This window comes from Perna viridis, chromosome 11 (genome assembly GCF_037379345.1).
Source record: "Perna viridis isolate PV_CMFRI_1.1 ecotype Kerala chromosome 11, ASM3737934v1, whole genome shotgun sequence".
NCBI lineage: Eukaryota > Metazoa > Mollusca > Bivalvia > Mytilida > Mytilidae > Perna > Perna viridis.
Window position 1 is genome coordinate 5103111 of NC_142455.1, and position 20241 is coordinate 5123351.

General features: G+C 31.7%; 1 protein-coding gene and 1 non-coding gene across 3 annotated transcripts; both read right to left on the reverse strand.

The window, feature by feature from the left end:
• Nucleotides 1–595: 595 nt before the first annotated feature.
• LOC148602429 (INO80 complex subunit C-like) lies at nucleotides 596–18742 on the reverse strand. Of its 2 annotated transcripts, XM_088552372.1 has the most exons (6): nucleotides 18574–18742; nucleotides 11419–11559; nucleotides 8520–8628; nucleotides 5897–5964; nucleotides 3589–3610; nucleotides 596–929 (listed from the first exon to the last, which is right to left on the reverse strand). In XM_088552372.1, the coding sequence occupies exons 1-6, from the start codon at nucleotides 18658–18660 to the stop codon at nucleotides 883–885; spliced, it is 474 nt and encodes a 157-aa protein (XP_088408498.1). In that variant the 5' UTR covers nucleotides 18661–18742; the 3' UTR covers nucleotides 596–882. The 2 variants fall into 2 exon arrangements, with proteins under 2 accessions (XP_088408498.1, XP_088408497.1); XM_088552371.1 differs by lacking the exon at nucleotides 3589–3610 and having other exon boundaries at nucleotides 18574–18741.
• Nucleotides 18743–19151: 409 nt separating this feature from the next.
• Trnaa-cgc (transfer RNA alanine (anticodon CGC)) lies at nucleotides 19152–19223 on the reverse strand. The gene has a single exon. It is a non-coding gene; the product is annotated as a tRNA-Ala (tRNA).
• Nucleotides 19224–20241: the final 1018 nt, after the last annotated feature.

Genomic DNA, 20241 nt, shown 5'->3' on the forward strand with positions numbered 1-20241 from the left:
GTGTGCAACAAATCATCTTCAGGTGAGCTACCCAAATGCCAAATATTAAAATTCCACATCGAAAGACAAAAAAGTTACAGTCTGGACATGTGCTTGTCACCAAAAAAACAGGAATTTGACCTTGAGGTCAAAGTTTAAGGTCATAGATCACTATCCATGGTACCCGACACATCATCTTTAGGTGATCTACATACATGCCAAAAATAAAAAATCCCACACATCTAAAGTTAAAAATGTAACAGCCTGGACACAAGTTTTTCACAGAAAAAAAACAGGAATTAGACCTTGAGAGTTCAAGGTGAAAGGCCACTTTTCATGGTACATGACACATCGTCTTTAGGTGGTCTATCCACATACAAATATCAAAACCCTTCATCAAAAGACAAAAAAGATACAGCCCGTACACAAGTTTGTAACAGTTGGATGTATGGACGGACAACACAATCACTGTAGGGTGACCGCCACTGTTTGTAGCGGGGCCCTAATTATAAAAACATTGCAATTATTGTCCAAAATACTGTAACTATAACATGACAACTCTCTGAACATGACAGAATGACTGATGGATGGACTAAGACAATAAGAGGTCTAAACATTGCTAACAGTAGATTTAATCACACAATTCCTGATGATTCTGACTTTGACATACATTGTACACACAATGTCCATCAAACACATTCCAGTATATCCATTTCTATGATTTTCAGGCAATATTTAATCTTCCCAAATGGAGAAGTTACAAGTATTTGCCACATTTTTCTAATGATTGTTACTTTTTTGTCAGTAAAGTGTCAGTTTCATGGTACTGTTGTTGTAGCTTTTCTCAATGCCAAACAACCAGATACCAGGTCACTGGGCATCATTTTAATCCGTGAGTATTCTTCAGCTGTTGCATACCTCAGTTTTGTCTGGGGGTCTGTGTAACATGCCTATAAAATATAAAACAAGTTTTAACACTAGTAGTTTTGAGTTTTAAAATTTATTTCCCTTTACATACTTCTTTAACGTTTGGTGAAAAAGAAGTTTAAAAGAGTCAAATTTTATATAGAGTACCAGTCTTTGTAAGTATCATGCAAATCCTGTAAAATGTAGTATACCCCTAAAAAGGCTATACATTTTTATTTTTATTATTAAGTTACTTTAAAGCTCTATATATATGATGAATTGAATAATTATTCATTCCAACTTGTCTGCTCTTAGGAGTAAATTCACATTGAACATCCAATGATTTTTATTGTATTTTAGTGTCATTTACAGAGTCATCTCCCTTAATTTTAGATTCTACAGTGCAATCTATATATCTTTATCTCTTATGAAAGTTACAATGGTTCTATGAAAAGCTACATGCATTTTTCTGTTTACTTATAATTAAGCATATTAAATAAAATATCAAAAAATATGCAGGCTTTCCAACCATGTACTAAATTTTGGATGATTCTTAGCTGGAGTGCTACTTAAATAAAAGTGTGAATTTTTTCAATACTTTAATTTTTTTTTCATTCTTATTATCTAAATTTGTGTCATCCTCGACAGTAAACAAGACTGCTTTTACAAACAAAAACTATCAATGCAGATGAACACAGTTCAAAGGGGAATAACTCATATCACTTTATCATTATTTGATTTAAATTGTACATCCAAAAAGCACCTACTAAAAAAACTGGTTAAAATCCGTGAAGTTAGAATTAGACTTAAATCCTCATAACAGGATGAAGTTTTCATAAAATTAAAGGTAAACTATTGAGTACAGAATCACTAAGAGTCTGAATATGAAGTATATGCCCACAACAAATTTTCAAAGAGTATTTCAAAATTCTCATTTCAGTGTAATTGGTCATCAAGGGAATTCATTTGTAAATAATTGACCATGTACTGAGATGTTAAATCTGCAGTTTCTGGACATAAATATAATGTATCATCAAATGAAGAAATAGGTATTTTAAATGCTCAAGATTTGCTCTTTCAAAGATCTTTTCTGAAAAAAAAAACATTTCGAAGTACAAAGCATTAAGCTGTAACTGATTTTTTATTAACTTTCAGGCTCCTATATTAGTAAACAAAATGTCTCTGGCACTAAAATGTTAACTGATAGGTTTTATGCATAAGTTTTGAAAAAATCAGCTGACATCATTTATACATCATAGTTTCTCCAGAAAAGATGGTACGCCTAAGTACAAATATGTAGTGCTTGGTAGAGATTCCTCATACTTTGTAAACAAATGGCTCTAAAACAGCCTGCATCACTTACCTGGGAAACCATGCCCTATCAACAGAGTAAGTAAAGATATCATGCTTTGTTACCATGTTTGACAAAAAATTGCTGAAAAAGAGCATACATGATGAATGACGAAGTTCTCCTAAGTACCTAAGGCCCTGTAAAATGTTGGAAATGCTGTCAAAGTGTTTTGAAAACCTCTGGAAAAAATTTCAGCATGGGTCCCCCTATGCTCTGTTATTTCACTGGGTCTGAGGGGTGCGTTAGCAAAGTATATCTTTGCCCAAAATGGGACATAAAATGAAGTTAACCATGGCTATACAACATTTTCATCATCACCATTCAACTCAGGAGACCATGTACCCTTATACACCAAATATTGTCAAAATGAAAGAAAGAATAAAAATTAGTGGGAAAATGGCCACCCAAGACAAATTATTGTCATCACCATTCAACTTAGAATACAATGTTTCCATAATAAAACAAAAATCATTGCAACTGAGGAGAAAATAGCAAAAAAATTCATTTTGACCCCTATGTTCTATTTTTAGTAAAGATGGCCAAGTTTTCTTGACCGATGAAAAATTCTAAATGATCAGTTTGTGCAAGTCACCCTAAAAACAATTATGCCAACTTTCAATGAATTTTGACACATTTGATTCAGGGAAGAAGATTTTCAAATTTGTACATGTGAAAAATGACAAAAAAAAATCTGTTTTAGGGGCCATAACTCCTATTCCTGACTTGCGAACAAACATTTTGTCAACATTTATCTCCCTTTGGAACAGGTGTCTATTCAGAAAATGTAAGGTTTTCCATCAGATATTGACGATACTTTAGAAAATCTCGAAAGTGAAAAGGGAATTTCCTGTTCTACTGACCCTGCCATAAATTTTCTTTACCCAGGATACAAATGAAAATCATCCTCATGTAACCTACCAACAAAATGAAACGCCCTGTAAATTTTAGAAACTGTTGTGTTTGTCTGCTGGGGATTCCATTTTCATTCGAGTTACCTCTTTTTTCTGCACCCGAATCCAAACATCAATTAGAGAGACTTCAAAATTACACCTGCTCTTACGGGAAGTAACTCTGCAAAAACAGGATAAAATATGGCTGCATCCCTAGCTCCGCAAGTAGGGAATATCATGTGACAAATCATTTTGAAAATTTCAGCATATGTCAATCCTCTGATGATGAACAATATTACCCTCCATCATTTTTCAAAATTTAACAGTTATTGAATTTTAAAAAAAAAACTGAATTTTGATCTCTATCTTCTATTTTTAGTAACAATAGCCATATTTTTTTCACAAATCAAAAATCTAAATGGTCATCTTGTGCAGAATATCCTAAGAAAAATCATTACTTACATTGAATTCTGTACTGTAGTTTCTGAGAAGATTTTTGAAAGTACAATAATGTAATAACATCAAAAACAGCAAAAAATGTCCAAAAAGGGCAATAACTCTAACATAGGCCAACAGATTATCACCAAAATTTAACCACATATTGTTTTCATCAAGCTTAGCACATTTATTCAAACATAATTTGGTTAAACCTAACGGTTTCAGTAAATGAAAGTCTAAATCTATCATAGTTTTAAAGACATTGGCTTAAGACTGTAATAAAAACCTGTCATTTTCCCCTGTCAAGGGCAATAACTCTTACAAGACAAATTTTATGCCTGAAGACTTTTGTAGTCCTAAAAATAAGGATCATTTCAGCTATTGATAGAATTTGGCTAACCTAACGGTTTTGGAGGTATATGCAAAAAATTATTGTCTGACCCCTATGTTCTATTTGTAGTAACAGTGGCCATGTTTTTTGACGGATGAAAAAACCCCACTTCATTTGCATGCAGGATACCCAAAGGAACACTTACACCAAGTTTTGTATTGGTAAAATAGTGTCAGAGAAGAAGATTTTTTAAATAAATAACATTAAAAATAGCAAAAAACTTTGAAAAAGGGCAATAATTCCAACATGGCTTAATAAATTAAAATGAAAATTTGACTGCAGATAGATAGATCTCATCATGCTGAACACTTTTACCCCCTCAGAATTGGGCTAAACCTAACTGTTTTGGAGATATATGCGAAATACTATTGTCTGACCCCTATGTTCTATTTTTAGTAACAGCTGCCATGCTTTTCAACGGATCAAAAATCCCCACATCAGTTCTATGCACGATACCCAAAGGAACATTCATACAAAGTTTGGACAGATGCCAAGTGATGGCAATAGCTCACATGGCCTTCGGCTGTCCAACCCTATGTTCTATTTTTAACAGTAACAACGGCCATTTTTTTTCACAGATAAAAAATCCAAATGGTTATTTTGTGCAGAATACCTTAAGAAATACTCATATAAATATTATTGAAATCTGTACAGTAGTTTCAGGGAGAAGTTTTTTGAAAGAAATACCACCAAAAACAGTAAGAAAGGTTGAAAAAGGGCAGTAACTCCAACATGGGTCAACAGATTTTCACCAAAATTTAACCACAGACGGATCTCATTATACTTTTACAACTTAAGTTGGCAGCCATGTTTTTTTAAAGGAACAAATATCCAAACATTCATTTTAGCTGGATAACCTAAGGAACAATCATGCTAAGTTTCATCAAAATCAATTCAGTACTTTCAGAGGAGAAGATGTTTTAAAAATTGTTAACAATAATGACTATGACAACAGACCCCAAGTGATGGCAATAGCTAACATGGCCTATGGGTAGGTGAGCTAAAAATGATTCCAAATACATGTATACGTGAGAAGATATTATCAAAATACTGGAAAAATTTATTGACAACATATTCGTCCAGTGTGACACGTTTTTCAACAAACAGTTGGCATTCAAATGGAAATAAATTGTGCTCTACTACTTACTGATTTGTACCTTAATTCTAATGAAGCTGACTATAGCTGATCTAATCCAAAACAAAAAGAAAGATCATTTAGCCAGATCCTTGGATCTCACTTTCCACTAATTACATGATGTATTATCTTTAAACAATCGTTATGATAGCTAGTTTCATGGATTTTACACATCCCACATACCTCAAAGAACTTGAGATAAAGGGCACTACAGACAGCTTCATATCATGACTTACTCTAAGAGATCAATGATAAAAACTCATGACAAAATTATATGACAAATGCAATGACTTCTGGTTTGTTAACTTTCTTTTCATCTGTGGCAGTGTCCCTTTAGCACCTGCATATGGAGTTTTAAAATCATAACTCGTTTGCTATGCCAAAGCTTGCCATTACTATGCACAACTTCTTACAATTACGCTTTTAGAATGGGGTCATTTGATTGAAAGTTTTATGGTTTTCATCATGAACAAATGAATCGTTACAATGTATCCATCTACATCATGAGAACCAATTTGTCCATCATATTGTCCACTCAGGAATTTAGATTATATGAGCAACTTGGCAGGTGAATTCAGAAAAGATGAGAAAGTCTATCCTACTGGTGCATCTGGTCCAAACTCCAAGTTTTTGGTAGAGTGCTTTCGTTTCTTTGTACATGTTATTTAGGCTACTTCATAGTCTTTGTTGTGTGTGTCTGTTTCCCTGTCTGGTCATTTAACCTTGGATTATATTCTTTTGATTTCTGCTCAGATCTTGGTTCCCTTGATTACTCCATAGTTATCTCTGGATAGATTAATACCTACAGCAAGACCAGAGAGGTCAGAATATTTCTTGGCTGGCTTGAATGATGGTGGTGCCTCTATTGAATTATCTAAAAAAAACTAAGTTTTCTGTATTCACATGTGATTATTTCATGTACATATAAGCATTGGATGGAATAGATTTTTCACTTAAGGAATGACTGTTATATTTTTTTCAGTCTATGAAGAAATAAGCTCAATCAGGTGGTGCACACTAAATAACCTACATAGCAGGTTATTTGCAAGTGTGAACCACGGGCATTAAGGTTATTTCAAACAGAACCAAAAATATAACAGTCATTCCTCATAATTCAATTTTAGTATCCAAATTCACCTAATACTATGAGATGACAGACAAAACTTTTTATCCAATCAGAAAGCGTGTTTTTTCTATCCTAGATGGAAAAACAAAGAGTTAGAAATACTGGTTGTTTATATTTAGAATTGATTGCAAACACAAATGCCGTTAGTGTGTTCTTGGTCATTGCATGATTAATCTTTGCGGATTTGGTTTTAATTCTATTCTGAGTTTAATGTCTGACTTCTTTCATTTCATTAATTAAAAAACAATAAAATATATTAAAAAAAATTCCTCCATGTACCTACTGACCCTACTAAATATTAGAGGGATGATCGGAAACATATTAGTTTTCGGCCTTAAAGAAAACAATGAAAACAGAAAGGGATATTCCTTCCAACAAAACAAACCTGGTACACAAATTTGTCTAGAACAATAATAAGATATAAATAGGTAGCAGTGTTTTACAAAATGAGGACTGGCAGTCAAAAGGGTACCATAATCTTTAATATGATTTTAAGTTATGATTATGATGGAAGGAGCTCCTTATTGTTTTCAGTGCACCACCATGTTGCTATGGGTGAAGTCTCCTTCGTTGAGGAGAATGTGTGAGACTTCCTTCTGGGAAAGCTGTATACATTTCTACATAGCCAATAATTTCCAAATTTTTATTAAATAAAATTAATAAATAAATATAAAATCATATCCATCAGCAAATTGAAGGCAAAACAATGCTTCTGTAGTGAACCATAGAAATACCTGAGAATACCTCAAAATATACAGTTAAACCTCCAAATTGATTGAATATGTTCTAATTGATGAAAGATAAGGTTTTTACCAGGTATTCGGTAATTTTTTCCAGAATTTTTTTGTAGATTTAAACCCCAAGTATTGAATTATAAGTCTCTGAATTCATCAATGTGACCAGTTACTCTGATATATATTGACTTCAACCACAATGCGGTATCAAAAGTAAACAAAGACTTTTACTATTTCGAGTCAATGCAAAGACTATATGAGGTAACTATATATTTTCTTTATATAGTTTTTCTGTGTATTGATTGTAAATAAAAATAAAATAAAATATGCTATTTTATTTTAAGCCCATCATGGGTTGACAGCTAAAAACCAATGAAATTTCAACATCTTTACATTTTAGCATTTTTCTGATTAAACAATAACTTGACTTGTTGATCTCATTTTAAATAACTAAGCTGACATAAGTCTTCACAGTTGACTGATCACAAGGGTTAATATTTGATCCATCAGTCAATTATTGACACTCTATAAAGTCACCAGTTTTTAATATTTTTTAAAATTAAAAAAAAATATATATCCCGTCTCAATGAAAAAGATATATTTTCTATAATTATTATGAATATTCTATAATGTTTTGGGGTATTATTGGGTATTCTTGGGTATTTCTATGGACTGCCTCCAACAATGCACCATCATCTACTTCAATGTCATAAAATTCCTTTACTTCCATCAGAATTTATTTTAGCCATTCATAGTTCTGGTCTTACATTCTACATATATATGACTTTGCTGATATTAATTAATGCAAACATGTGACCATTAGGCAATAGCATTACAAAACATCAAAGAACAAAGATTAATGGGCCAATTACATACATGTATATCACATACAAAATATATTTATCAGGAAATGCTCACTCTTAAATATATAGAAATTGATCTCGATCTTTTTTCATATTGACCACTTCAGAAACTTTCGTCATAAAAAAATGCTTTATCTCTATCTACTGGACCTTTGAAATGTACTTTTAGTGAAAATACCTGCTAATTAAACGTTTCAAAGACCCACATGTTTTTCCATCTGAACTCCTTGGACATTATCATAAAATTAACTACGGCTTGTTGTAAAACAAGGCATTCTTTGCAGAACCCAGAACTGTTTTATTGACAAAATTACAGATATACTTAAGACAAATTCCTTCCTCATAATACAAATTGAAACTGTTCCAATTACAATACTGATTGGGTCTTTCATCCTCATTTCTAATATCAATGGCAACACCTTAATTGGCTTTGGCATTGACAGGTTAAAAATTGTGACAAGTTTTTCAGTATTTCACATTGTTTAATAAAAAGTTTGATATTGATCAGTAAATATAAGATTTAAAGTTTTCCATAAATTGTCATTAAGAAATTGCTTTCATCATTACAACATTGCATAACATTAGAAACTATCTAAAAATCAATTCAATTAAAATTCAATTAAAATTCTAAAAAAATGAACTAAAAATCAGATATAAAATGTACATCACTGTAAATTTGATACTATGAAGAGATTATTTTACTCACAAGTTACATCAGATTGTTTCCATGGCAAGCCCTTTTCTGTTGATACAATCTGTTTCAAGTTTTTCCAAACTCTGGTCTTCTTAGATCCACTGTTCCCAACAGAAGAATGCTAAAAAGCCAAAAAAAGAGTCATAGAATTATTCTGTACATTTACCAAAAAATTATTGATTACATGTACATGTAACTTGCAAACCTAAATCTTGAACCATTACATGTATAAGAATGGAAAGTCCATACAGATAGTAATTTAGCAACAATGCCTAAACAAATTCTGTGTTTCTGATAACTCACCCAATCCTTTTTTATTCCCCCCAGACTCTTATTTTCTCCCAAGAAATAATAAAGCTTCACATCATACAACCACAGCACGTCAAACTCTATTCACTTGGGGCAAGTGTGAATACAATATTAGTTTTTGTCACACTTAAGCATAGGAACTTACAGTTCATTACGAACTCAACAACAGATTTGGACACAACATAGCACAGAATTTGAAATTCAATTCAAAATTTTCAAAATTGGACCAAAAATAAATAAAATGCTTTGCAGGGCACAGCTTGATACCACCCAAGTGGTCAAACCCTGAACAGTTGGAGCAAGTATGGACAGACTATTCAAACTTTGACATAGCTTTGAATTTTTATTACCATTAGATATATGACACAGGATAAAAATTTGATGAGAACCGAAAAGCGTGATAACTTTTTAGCCATTATTTCTAATTGGACAAAGGAAAAACTGGCAAAATCAATCCAAAACATCCAGTGGAAATATGGTACATTGTGGTACAAAACATCCAGTGGAGATATGGTACATTGTGGTACAAAACATCCAGTGGAGATATGGTACATTATGGTACAAAACATACAATGGAGACATGGTACATTGTGGCACATTCCCTTTCACTCAAGACATTGTCCGCAAATCAGAAAAAAACTTGTTTCCTGTTCTTACTTGGCTCAAGTCACAAATCCATAAATCAATCCCAGTCTGCCTTTTGTAGTAAAAATTAAATGAGATCCAATCCCTTTTACTGAAGTAATTATAAGAGAATAAGGAAAATGCTGGTTTCAGGCCCCTTATTGACCTCTAGAAGCTTCAAGTCTCAATCCCCAATTCCAGTCTTCCTTTGATGGTATGGCACCATGTAATACAATTTCAAAGAGATTCATTCACTTATAATCAAGTTATTGTCTGGACATCTGGAAAATGCATGTTTCTGGTCTCCCTTTTTGGATCCAAATATCTGAAAAATTCAAGTCTAAACCCCTAAATATCTATTCAAGTCTAACCATTGTGGTATATAATATTGTGGAACAATACCATAAAAATTCCTATCCTAGTTGATTTTTAAGAAATGCTTGTTTTAGGATGCTTTTTGGCCCTTATTCAAAAATGTTGGGCCATAACCCCCAAAATCTTTGTTTGGTGGTTTGGAACCTTGTTATCAAATTTGATAAAATCAACCAACCAATTCTACATTTATCACACGGAAACTAAGTGGCTACAGATAACAATGACAACAGCACTAAGATAAAACTGCAAAAACACAGGCAGGGATTTTCATAAGGCATTAAATAAACAAAATTTTCAAAACTGGACCAAAAATAGTTGATTTCTTGGGGTGTGGTCCTTTTGAGCCCTTATAACTCAAAAGCCAAAAAAAATATCTAAAATCTGATTGAAAAAGTGCATGCAGGGATTTTCATAAGTAATCCAATAATTTTTTTTTTCAAATCTGACCAAATATCAAAGAGGTATTTTTTGGGGGGAGGCCCAATTTTATACCCCTTTACCACCAAAACAGATAAGCCTAAAATGTAAAGAAAATTTTAAACAGAATTTCAAAAGGAACAGATTGATAGCTGAATAAAACAAAATAGATCAACAATAAGCTTTTTATATGACTGAAAAAAATATTTGCAGCCATATAAAAAAGAGACACCACTAAATGATAATTTAAATTTTCTATATATCACATACAATATCCAAAAAACAGAATTAAAAAATCTTACCTAATGACCCAAATTTTATTTAAAATATTACCAAAACCAAGCATATTTTTATCTACACCTATCATTCACAAAACTTGTTGAAAATGAAATTCTTGACAATAAGCACATCTACATAAAAGTACTTCTAAAAACGCTGATTTTTAGAATCAAAAGCAGGAAATGTGGACAATGTCATCAGACAGGGTATATTCCTCAATCTAAGGCCTTATTATTTAGTCTGTAGGATGGAAGTATATCAAAGTTAGTGTAAAATTTACCTTGTAAAATTTTATGTACACACATTACCAATACAAACAAAACAGCCATGAAAAACAAACCACTTTGGGCAGGTACATGTATGTTAACACATAAAACATGTATGCTTCCACATCAAACACAGTATAATTTGTATAAACTAAGGCTTCTTGTGTGTATGCCATTGCATGATCAACTTAGTTTCTTTTTAATTCTACCCTTTAATTTTTAATCTAAATCGATGCATAAAAATAGTATCGAATGAAAAAAATAAAACCTTGCAAACATCTTAGAAACAAACAATAATTCTTAACTAATGCTACAAAACAAACAATAATTGAACAATGAAATGTTTCAGGAAGTAAAATAAAACACAAGACGAATCAATCTAGTAAATGAAATTCTGCATGAATTATCTAAGCATTTCAATGTGTGACACTTTATGATATATTTAGTTTTTCTAACAATATGTTTACATGGATCTGGTTGGAGGTTTTTAAAAACATGACATTTATTATTAATATTTCTTATTTAACTCTTATATTTATAATTCAGACGTGTGTATAATGTATATTATTAATAATACATGTGTATGTAATGTATATTCCCAGTCATATATGTACCTATAAACTTCTCATCTTCTTACTTACAATAAAGTTCTTATTTTTGAAAATAGGAATTTTTTCTGGGCTTGGTTCAACAGGTGCTGGACTCTCCTCCCTACTAACTGGAAGAGCAATCTCTTCTTCAACTGGTTCTTGTTTTATCGGTACAGGTGCTACAACTGCAGGCTGAAAATATATACATGTACATGATGCTCAGCGTTAAGGCACAGTTTACTTCCCTGAAGAGAATGCATGAGTTACCTATCCCTTTTCCAGACAGGATAACCAGATATTATTCAACACAGCTGACAAAAAGATGGATATCTGGAATAAGAAGTGTTGACTACACTATAAAAAGAAAAGTAGTAATGGTAAAATCTTGGAATTAATAATAAAGAATTTTGTATTAAAACAAAAAAATGCCCAATTGCGGCAACACAGTTCATTCATCAGTCCCTCTATTCACAGATGAATATATTTTGTATAAGGAAATTAAAATCCAGAACGATCACAACAAACTACAGGAAGATCTAGAATCACAGGAAAAAAAGCACAACAACTGAGGTATGCCATTCAACACAAAAAAAAACGTTACATACTACACGCAAAATTCAAAAGGAAAGCCATCAGTTCTACAATCCAAACAACCATGTTCCAGAACAAATGTTCTTAAACCCATACTTGGGACTCCAAATACAGGAGGATCATAAATGATGAGAACATATCAATAATATACAAGTGTGCAACACCACGTTAGGCTTTCTGAGATAGAACTTACAACACTGCCCAAAGGATTGCCGTATATCAGCCTACATAGTGTTAGTCTGGAATACAGCTGGTCACCTGTCATCGATCTGTCAGCAATCAATCAGTCAACAGTCATCGATCCGTCAAATCGTTACGCCAATAGATAATAAAGATGGATGACTGTTAAAACACAAAATGCTAATTCATTATTCACAATTGTGTTATATGCAATCAGCATGTCCAAATACAGGCATTCAATATGACTATGAAAAATAGCAACATCTGCAATGTTCTGAATAATCAACCATAATCACCCATCACAAGCTGAAGGTACACTGTAGCAAAACTTCAACAAGATAAATAAAGAATGCCCCCTCTGCTGCATCGAAATTGCAGATAAATTTTATTATATCAGGAATAAACTGAGCAGCATTTAAAGACGACAGAAAAAATTGTATTGAAAGACATCACATCCATGACTGCAACACATTTTTTTTTATAACATTCAGCAAAAATCAAATTAAGAAATCTGTGTAACCATTTATTTTACTTTCAACAAATGCATTTTGTACCTTTCAAGAATGCACATTGTTACAATGGTGAGTGTTTCCTTTCCTGTAACTGTAGGGATGTGAAAGACTTTGAATATTTTCTTCTTTACTGTGCATCTCACGATTGAGTAAGAGCAATTTTTTCAGATCTTTTAAAGGGAAATGGAGCTGTTTTCAGTGAAAACGTTCATTTTTTAGTTGGTTGGTGAAATTGATACATGTACATGTACTTTCAATGACAAAATTAAGTCTTAAATTTTTAAAATATTTAGGGAAAGTAATGATGCATTAATTCTGATTTACAGCTCACAGCAAAGTCTGATAAATACCTGGCATACCTCATACCTGGCATCCAATGCCAGGTATTTATTGCTTAATGGCTCTTAATTAACAAGGCCCCCATTCTCCAGCATAACCTGCATCCAATATACAAGAGGAAATGACTAATTAACTGAACAGGTACATGTATCTACTGGTGGTTTTACCTGTACAATTAATTATCACATATAGGTGGCTCACCTCAGTATTTTAGAATAATCCATTAGTACATGTATATTAGTAGAATAAATTAAAAATCAAAATAAAATGATAAAAATGAAATAAATTTTGTTCGCTGTCTAACAAAACTTTATAGATTTTTTCTCTATCTAAATATAGGGTTGGAATGTTTTAATTATTTATAATTAAAATTACTTGAATGTTTATTAGTTCTTAGGGAAGATGAATTAGTGTGTTTACCAGTATATTAAGTAAACATACAGACCTTTCATTATGAAGCGGTAGCAGGTACTTTTACTCTTCTAAGCTATTGAAAGGTGCCTCAAGAATTTCAATATTTCATATAGTTTTATAAAAGAAAATGATTCGTACCATCTACAAAAAAAAAGGTACCTGAATTGCAAAAAAATAATGAAACCCCTGAACATACCCAGAGTAGGAAACATGGACCATACAAATACCCAAGAATACCCTAGAATACCTACATTTTTATAAGAATACCTCAAAAATAAACATTTGAACCTCCAATTTGATTGTAATATGTTTTATTTGATAAAAGATAATGTTTTTATTCAGTTTTTTTCCTGACAAACACCTGGCATTTATCAATGTGACCAGTTACGCAATGCTAATTATGCATGATAATCGATTTGTTTTCTTGATGTATGTTGACTCAGATCAAGGTGATGTATCATTAAATCAAAGTATTCAGGAAAATGTTCGAAATTTAAAAAAATAAGTTTAGCGCTGGCCACACGCAGCATTATCCTTTGATGTCATGGTCAGGTTTACAATGTTCTGTCAAGCGGTAAATAGAAAAAAGTCACAATTTTGGTAGGAAAAAAAGTCACAAAAAATGAAGTCACAATAATATTAGTACTCTGAATTGGTATGGTTTACTCAATACTTTTTTTCACATTTGAAATCTACTCCACATTATATGCAAAAATGATGGAAGCCATAGAGGATGCCATAAAAATGTCCCAATTAAAGTAGGGCTTCTTGAAAGTTACATTTGAAACCAATTTGTCTGGATTTCCCTTTCAAAACAATAAACAATGGACAAAATAATCAATTTATTGAGGGATTACAATAATCCAAAGCAAACAAACATAATACATGTGATATGATTATATGAGTTTGACAATTAATAATAAAAGTTGACAGTTAACATATTTCTTTCCAATTAAATAAAGTATCTTGAAAAAGGTTTACCCATGAAAAAAAGGTGAACAAATATGTCATAGATTTAATAAAATTATAAATAGAAGTATTCAGATGATAATTCAGATTTGAATATAATACTTCTTTCCATGACTTTTTTTCCTGTGACTTTTTTTCTATATTTGGTCAAGCGAATATGTGCTGGATGAATTTAACCTGTCTGTCATATTGACCATTCGTCTGTCGGAACTCACCAGTTTAACTGTTTTAATAAATATTTTTTTTCAATTTCCATTAAAAAATATCAAATCTCAATAGAAAAGATATGTTTTCTATATATCATGATTATTTTATCATGTTTTGGGGTATTCTGGGGTTTTCTTGGGTATTCTAGGGTATTTCTATGGACCTATAGGAAAAACACTCAAATTCTAGCCAGTCCTGAATACAATTTTTCAATATATTTACTACATGGCTATGTAAAGTTCTGTCAAAAAATAGCCAGTCTTGGGCTGCCGGTAGGCTACTATTTCTAACTCTGACATACCTGCATATGTAGAACTCTTTTGTCTTTGATAAGTTTTGGCATCTTGATATAAAAACTGAATTGTATTATCACATGTATGTGACAATTTATATGTTTATAATTTATCATTTTGAAATATTTTGAAAAACTTGGTTTGCGGTTTGATTAATTGTTTTGAAAATCATAATAAGGAAACTGTATATTTCAGTTGGGCAAACTCCGCTTGATGAATTAATATCTGAATTTATTTGAGATGTCGTTAAATTTAGATTTATTTATTATTGACACAGGGATATTTGTTTGAAATTAAAGTATCAACAAGAAAAAAATTAAAGTTAAAATTGATTTATTGCAGTGAAAATCTTCATATTTAACAGCACATAAAGTTTTCCATACAAGTATCAAAATATTTATATTTACATTTTTAAAGGTACATTTAACACAGAATATACCATTTATGATAAAACACCTCTACAAAACAAAAAGTTGCTACATAAAATTTGATATCAATTAATATGAAACTTTTTCTTTGAAATGAATTTATTACGTGTTATAGAAAGTAAATATCATTTTGTTTCTTTGTCAAAAATCTGATATCTGACATCATGATAAACAATTAATATATCATTAATTATTTATATATATTTTGAAGTTTTTATTATAATAGACTATAATATGCATCTATCTTTTTTTCCTGAAAAAATATAAAATACATATGTAGTCCTGAGTGACATTGTTAGCAATATAACATAGTATACAAAGTCAATCTTCAATACTGATTACATGTATTAATTTTCTATGTACTTTTAATATTTCCATGGGCATATGATTTTTATGTTAACTGAAAAAAAAAGTCACAAGAAAAAAGTCCTAATATTTGCTAAAAAAAGTCACAGGAAAAATACTGATGTGTTACTGTGAATGATTGAAATCAAATCCTCAAAAATATCACACATCCTAGTAGGTACGGTTTAATGCACATGTCAATTTTAGCCATATTTTCTCAGCTACATGTACATTGTATTTTCATTGTAGTATGTAATGACCATTTTTAGTTTTAAGGCAATCAAATTTTCAATGCAGATCAGGTCCTGGATACTGTCATCTTCTGGAAGATGTGGACTCCCTCTTTTTCAATACATGTAGTGAATAAATTAAGAAACCAAATGGCTTCCTTGTCAATAAAAAACTATTTTATTTCAATCCTTTTATTTATTTTTTGTTGTTGATGAAAATGAAACTTTCAACTTTTCGGACATGTATGCAATTATAATATATAATTTTATGATTTCAATATTAAATGATATAAAATGAATGATAGATGTAAAAGACAGATTTTTAACTTTAACAGTTGATATTTTCCATAAAAAGCTCCAAGTACATTGTACATATACATAATGTGTAAACTGTATCTTTTTATTCTCTACATTTGATTTTTACTGACACACCTACATTGTGTACATTTAATTAAATGAAAAAAAAGTAATTTAGATTTTTTTTTTTTGGGGGGGGGGGGGTGGTGTCAATATAACTCAAATAAAATTCCCTTTAAAATTGAATTTTAGTCTGATTTTTATTTTAAAAATTAATACCATTTTTATTCTATCAGCATGTTAGGATAGAACACCAGAAACTTTGCATTTTATATATTCTTTTAATTATAACTTTGGAATAAGTTTATCATTAAAAGTAGAAATTGAAAATATATGTACATGTACATGAACACATGTATTTCAATTAAATATTCATCAGTCTAATTCCTCATTTCATATCAATAACAAATTATATTCATTTTTATACACACAATATGTCTTTTCAAGCACTAATTAAAAGCCAGTTTTTATCTTACAGGTAAATTAATTTTTCTACTATCAGCTGTCCTGGTGGACAGGTAAATTATACATGAGACATCAGAATTTATTTATCAATTAGTGAGTTGTATATTACTGTTATTAACCAAAATACCTTAAAATATGTCAAAAACTGACCAATTGATATGAATTCAAACCAAGCATCTATACGGGGCCAATATGGATCAAACCAGGGCCAATACAGCATCATAACTTCTGGTCGTATGACACTGCCATTTTGAGTTAGAATTGAATTTCATAACTTTGATCATCAAATCTAAAAGCTGTAGAAACCCCAAAAATTCCATTTTATACAAAAGGGATATTTAAGACTGACTAATGCAAATAAACCTACATGTTCCTGGTAAAACACGAAAACAACTATTCTACAAATCATCTAGTTAAGTTGGTTAATAAAATTGTCAATAAATATGTAATTTCATATTGGCCCTGTTATAGGTTTAAGTCAATCATATTGGCCTCGACAGCTGTATTGGCCCTCGACAATACCTCGGCACCAATACGACCGCCTCAACCAATATGACAGACCTCAAACCTATAACAGGGCCAATAAGAAATTACATATTTATTAACATATAATAACAGAATCAATTTCAAAGGATTCATACCTGGCATATCAGACCATGCTGCAAGCTGCAAGCTGCAAGGAGCAATATTCAAATATCATAGCAAGTAACTTTTGACTCAAGAACCAAGTGTTATCCATTTCAGCATTACATGTATATCTGTCCATTGTTACATTTTTTGTCTGAAAATTATTTTGTTTCAAATCATTCTTTGGCAAAGATTTGCAGTTTGTATATCATGGGTTCTATATATTTATGTTATTCCTTCCTTTTCCTTTGCTATGAAGGACTAGATTTAACATAAAAGTAACATTTTTTTTTACTTCGAGATATTAAACTATTTTACCACAAAAGAAGCTTGTTGATAATATCAAACGATGAATGAAATGCAACTTTTTTTTACAAATTAAATTACTTGATTGCATATTGAAAACCATGGCCAAATTGACTATGGCCGAGATGGACTATGGCTGAAAAGTACTGTGGCCCAAACCTCCTATGGTCGAATTGACTAGAAAGCCAGGGGCACAAGACCTGGCCTTGATCTGGATTTGACATCAACTGGTGCTATGTTGTTTACATGTACATAAATGTAGGGTCTGAATTTCCTCTGACCTTGCAACCCTCCTCTTTCTTATTTGGATATTGATATGTTGGGTTGGGGTCAGAACCATGTACCATACAAAAAGTTGGAGATTCAGCCGTACCATCCTTTAACCGCTTCCAATGAGTTTCAAGTTGAAATCATGCATGTCATGCCTACCTAGTTTGATTACTGAATCATTTTTCCGTATGCTGTTACCATATTTACTTCAAAATATACATTTTTTATTGAAGTTTTGATTTGGATTTTTTAAATTTTTTCATGAGAGACCCTGCTTGTTGACATTTAGAATCATAATATATGTGGAGTGGCGCAAGACATAAGTAGGCAGAGCTCATGGACAATGATCTCCAACTTCTAATATGGCACATTGTTCTGACCCAAACCCAACATATCAATATGCAAATTAAAAAAAGGGGGGTAGGAGGGTCAAATGAAATTTGCAGATTTGGACTACACCAATAGTACACGTATGTACATATGTAGGATAGTGCGGTGGATCCAAATACTCCATGGGCAAACTGCAAAGCAAGGTGAACCAGCATACGGCTACCTGTACCTGCAGTAACTGGATTTTTTGCTGCTGTGGTAAGACATCCCTTCCTCGCTTACTTTCAGTGTGCATGCATGAAGTTGGGTACTTACAATAATACAATATAAGTTTACTTCTTACTGTGTTTGTCCTCTTCTTCTTCACAGGAGTAACTGTTGTAGGACTTAAACTCTTCGGTTTTAGCTTTCTCCCCCTGCTGCTGCTCATATTTTACGTCAGTTTAACCAGTTTAACATTTCTATGGTAGAAAATAATTGGGGTTTTTTTTCGTAAAGGGGGATAACCGGTGCACAAAAAACAACATAAAATTGGGATGACATTTCGGACACAATTCCGGATCATCACCTCCAGATCACACAGGTCTAGGGAAAAAAATGAAGAAGAAATACATTACTCATCCATTGCAAAATGAAAAAAAATAATTCTGTATTTTCCCCAATAATCAACAAGGCAGCTTTCCATCGCATACAATATAGCATTCGGGGCATTATAAATCGAAATAAGTTTCGTCTATAAATATTATTTCATATTTTTTTCAATTACATTTTGCAGCATCGGTTATGGGTAACCTTTAACGTAAACTGCAAGTTGTCTGCAAGAGAAAGGAAGACGTTCTTTTAGAAACTGTAGTAGAAGTGTACATATACAATACTGTACGTATGATCACTCTTGGACAGGATGAACAAGGAAAAAAATTATGGAGATGCCGGGGATCGAACCCGGGGCCTTACACATGCGAAGCGAACGCTCTACCACTGAGCTACATCCCCGTCATAGCCTGCTGAAATAATTTAATACTAAATAGTCCACTTGTATTGTAAAACATGGCGAAAACAGGTTACAGTGTCGTAGTAGAGATCAGTCAGGCGGATCGTGCAATTAAAAGACTTCACTCGGAGTTTCAAACGGATGCTACACTAGCTGAAGCAACTGTTCTGTAATTAAAAAACCAGATAAGATGAAATAACATATTATCTTTAAGGAAAAAAGAGGTTAAAAAAATATAGAAGTGGAGATGCCGGGGATCGAACCCGGGGCCTTTCACATGCAAAGCGAACGCTTTTTTTTTTTTTTTTTTTTTTCATTGTAAAAATATTTTATTCATTAATATTTACAAGGTTGTGTTTAACCGGACAATACCCGGTTTTACAAGTTCAACGAATATATGTATATGTATATATTTAAGCATGACGATATATATGAACGTGAACATAAGTTCATGTCTTTTTGATATACTTAATTTTGTATTTAGCCAAAGTTAGCCAATACATGTTAGAAGAAATGAAGAAATAAAAATAGATAACAATGCTTTCTGCATACAAACACAGTTGTACATGTATCAAGTTGTATTTATATAAACAATGTCTACAACTAATCACAATAATTAGGCAAGAACATTTTCCTTTCACTCATATGTTAAAAATCAAAAATGAAACACAAGTGAATCCATTTCTAGTCGTAAGAGTGGATTTCTATTAAGAAAATATTTATAAAACTGGTTCATTTTGTTTTTCACTCTATATAAAGCAAAAGCATATTCAATGTATCTCTGAATTGTATATTTGAAAAAACGGACTGTTTCGATATTTTTGTTTTCAAACACTTTCAGATTACGTGATTTATAAATGACAAGTCTAGCTACACAAATCATGTAGTTCAAAAAGTATGTATTTATAAGCTTTGAAGTATTCAAATAACCTAGTAGGATAAGTTGTTCGTAGTCTATAGAGTTCACAATATCTGCAGAACAATTCCTAAACATGTCAAATAATAAATCCTTTAAATAGT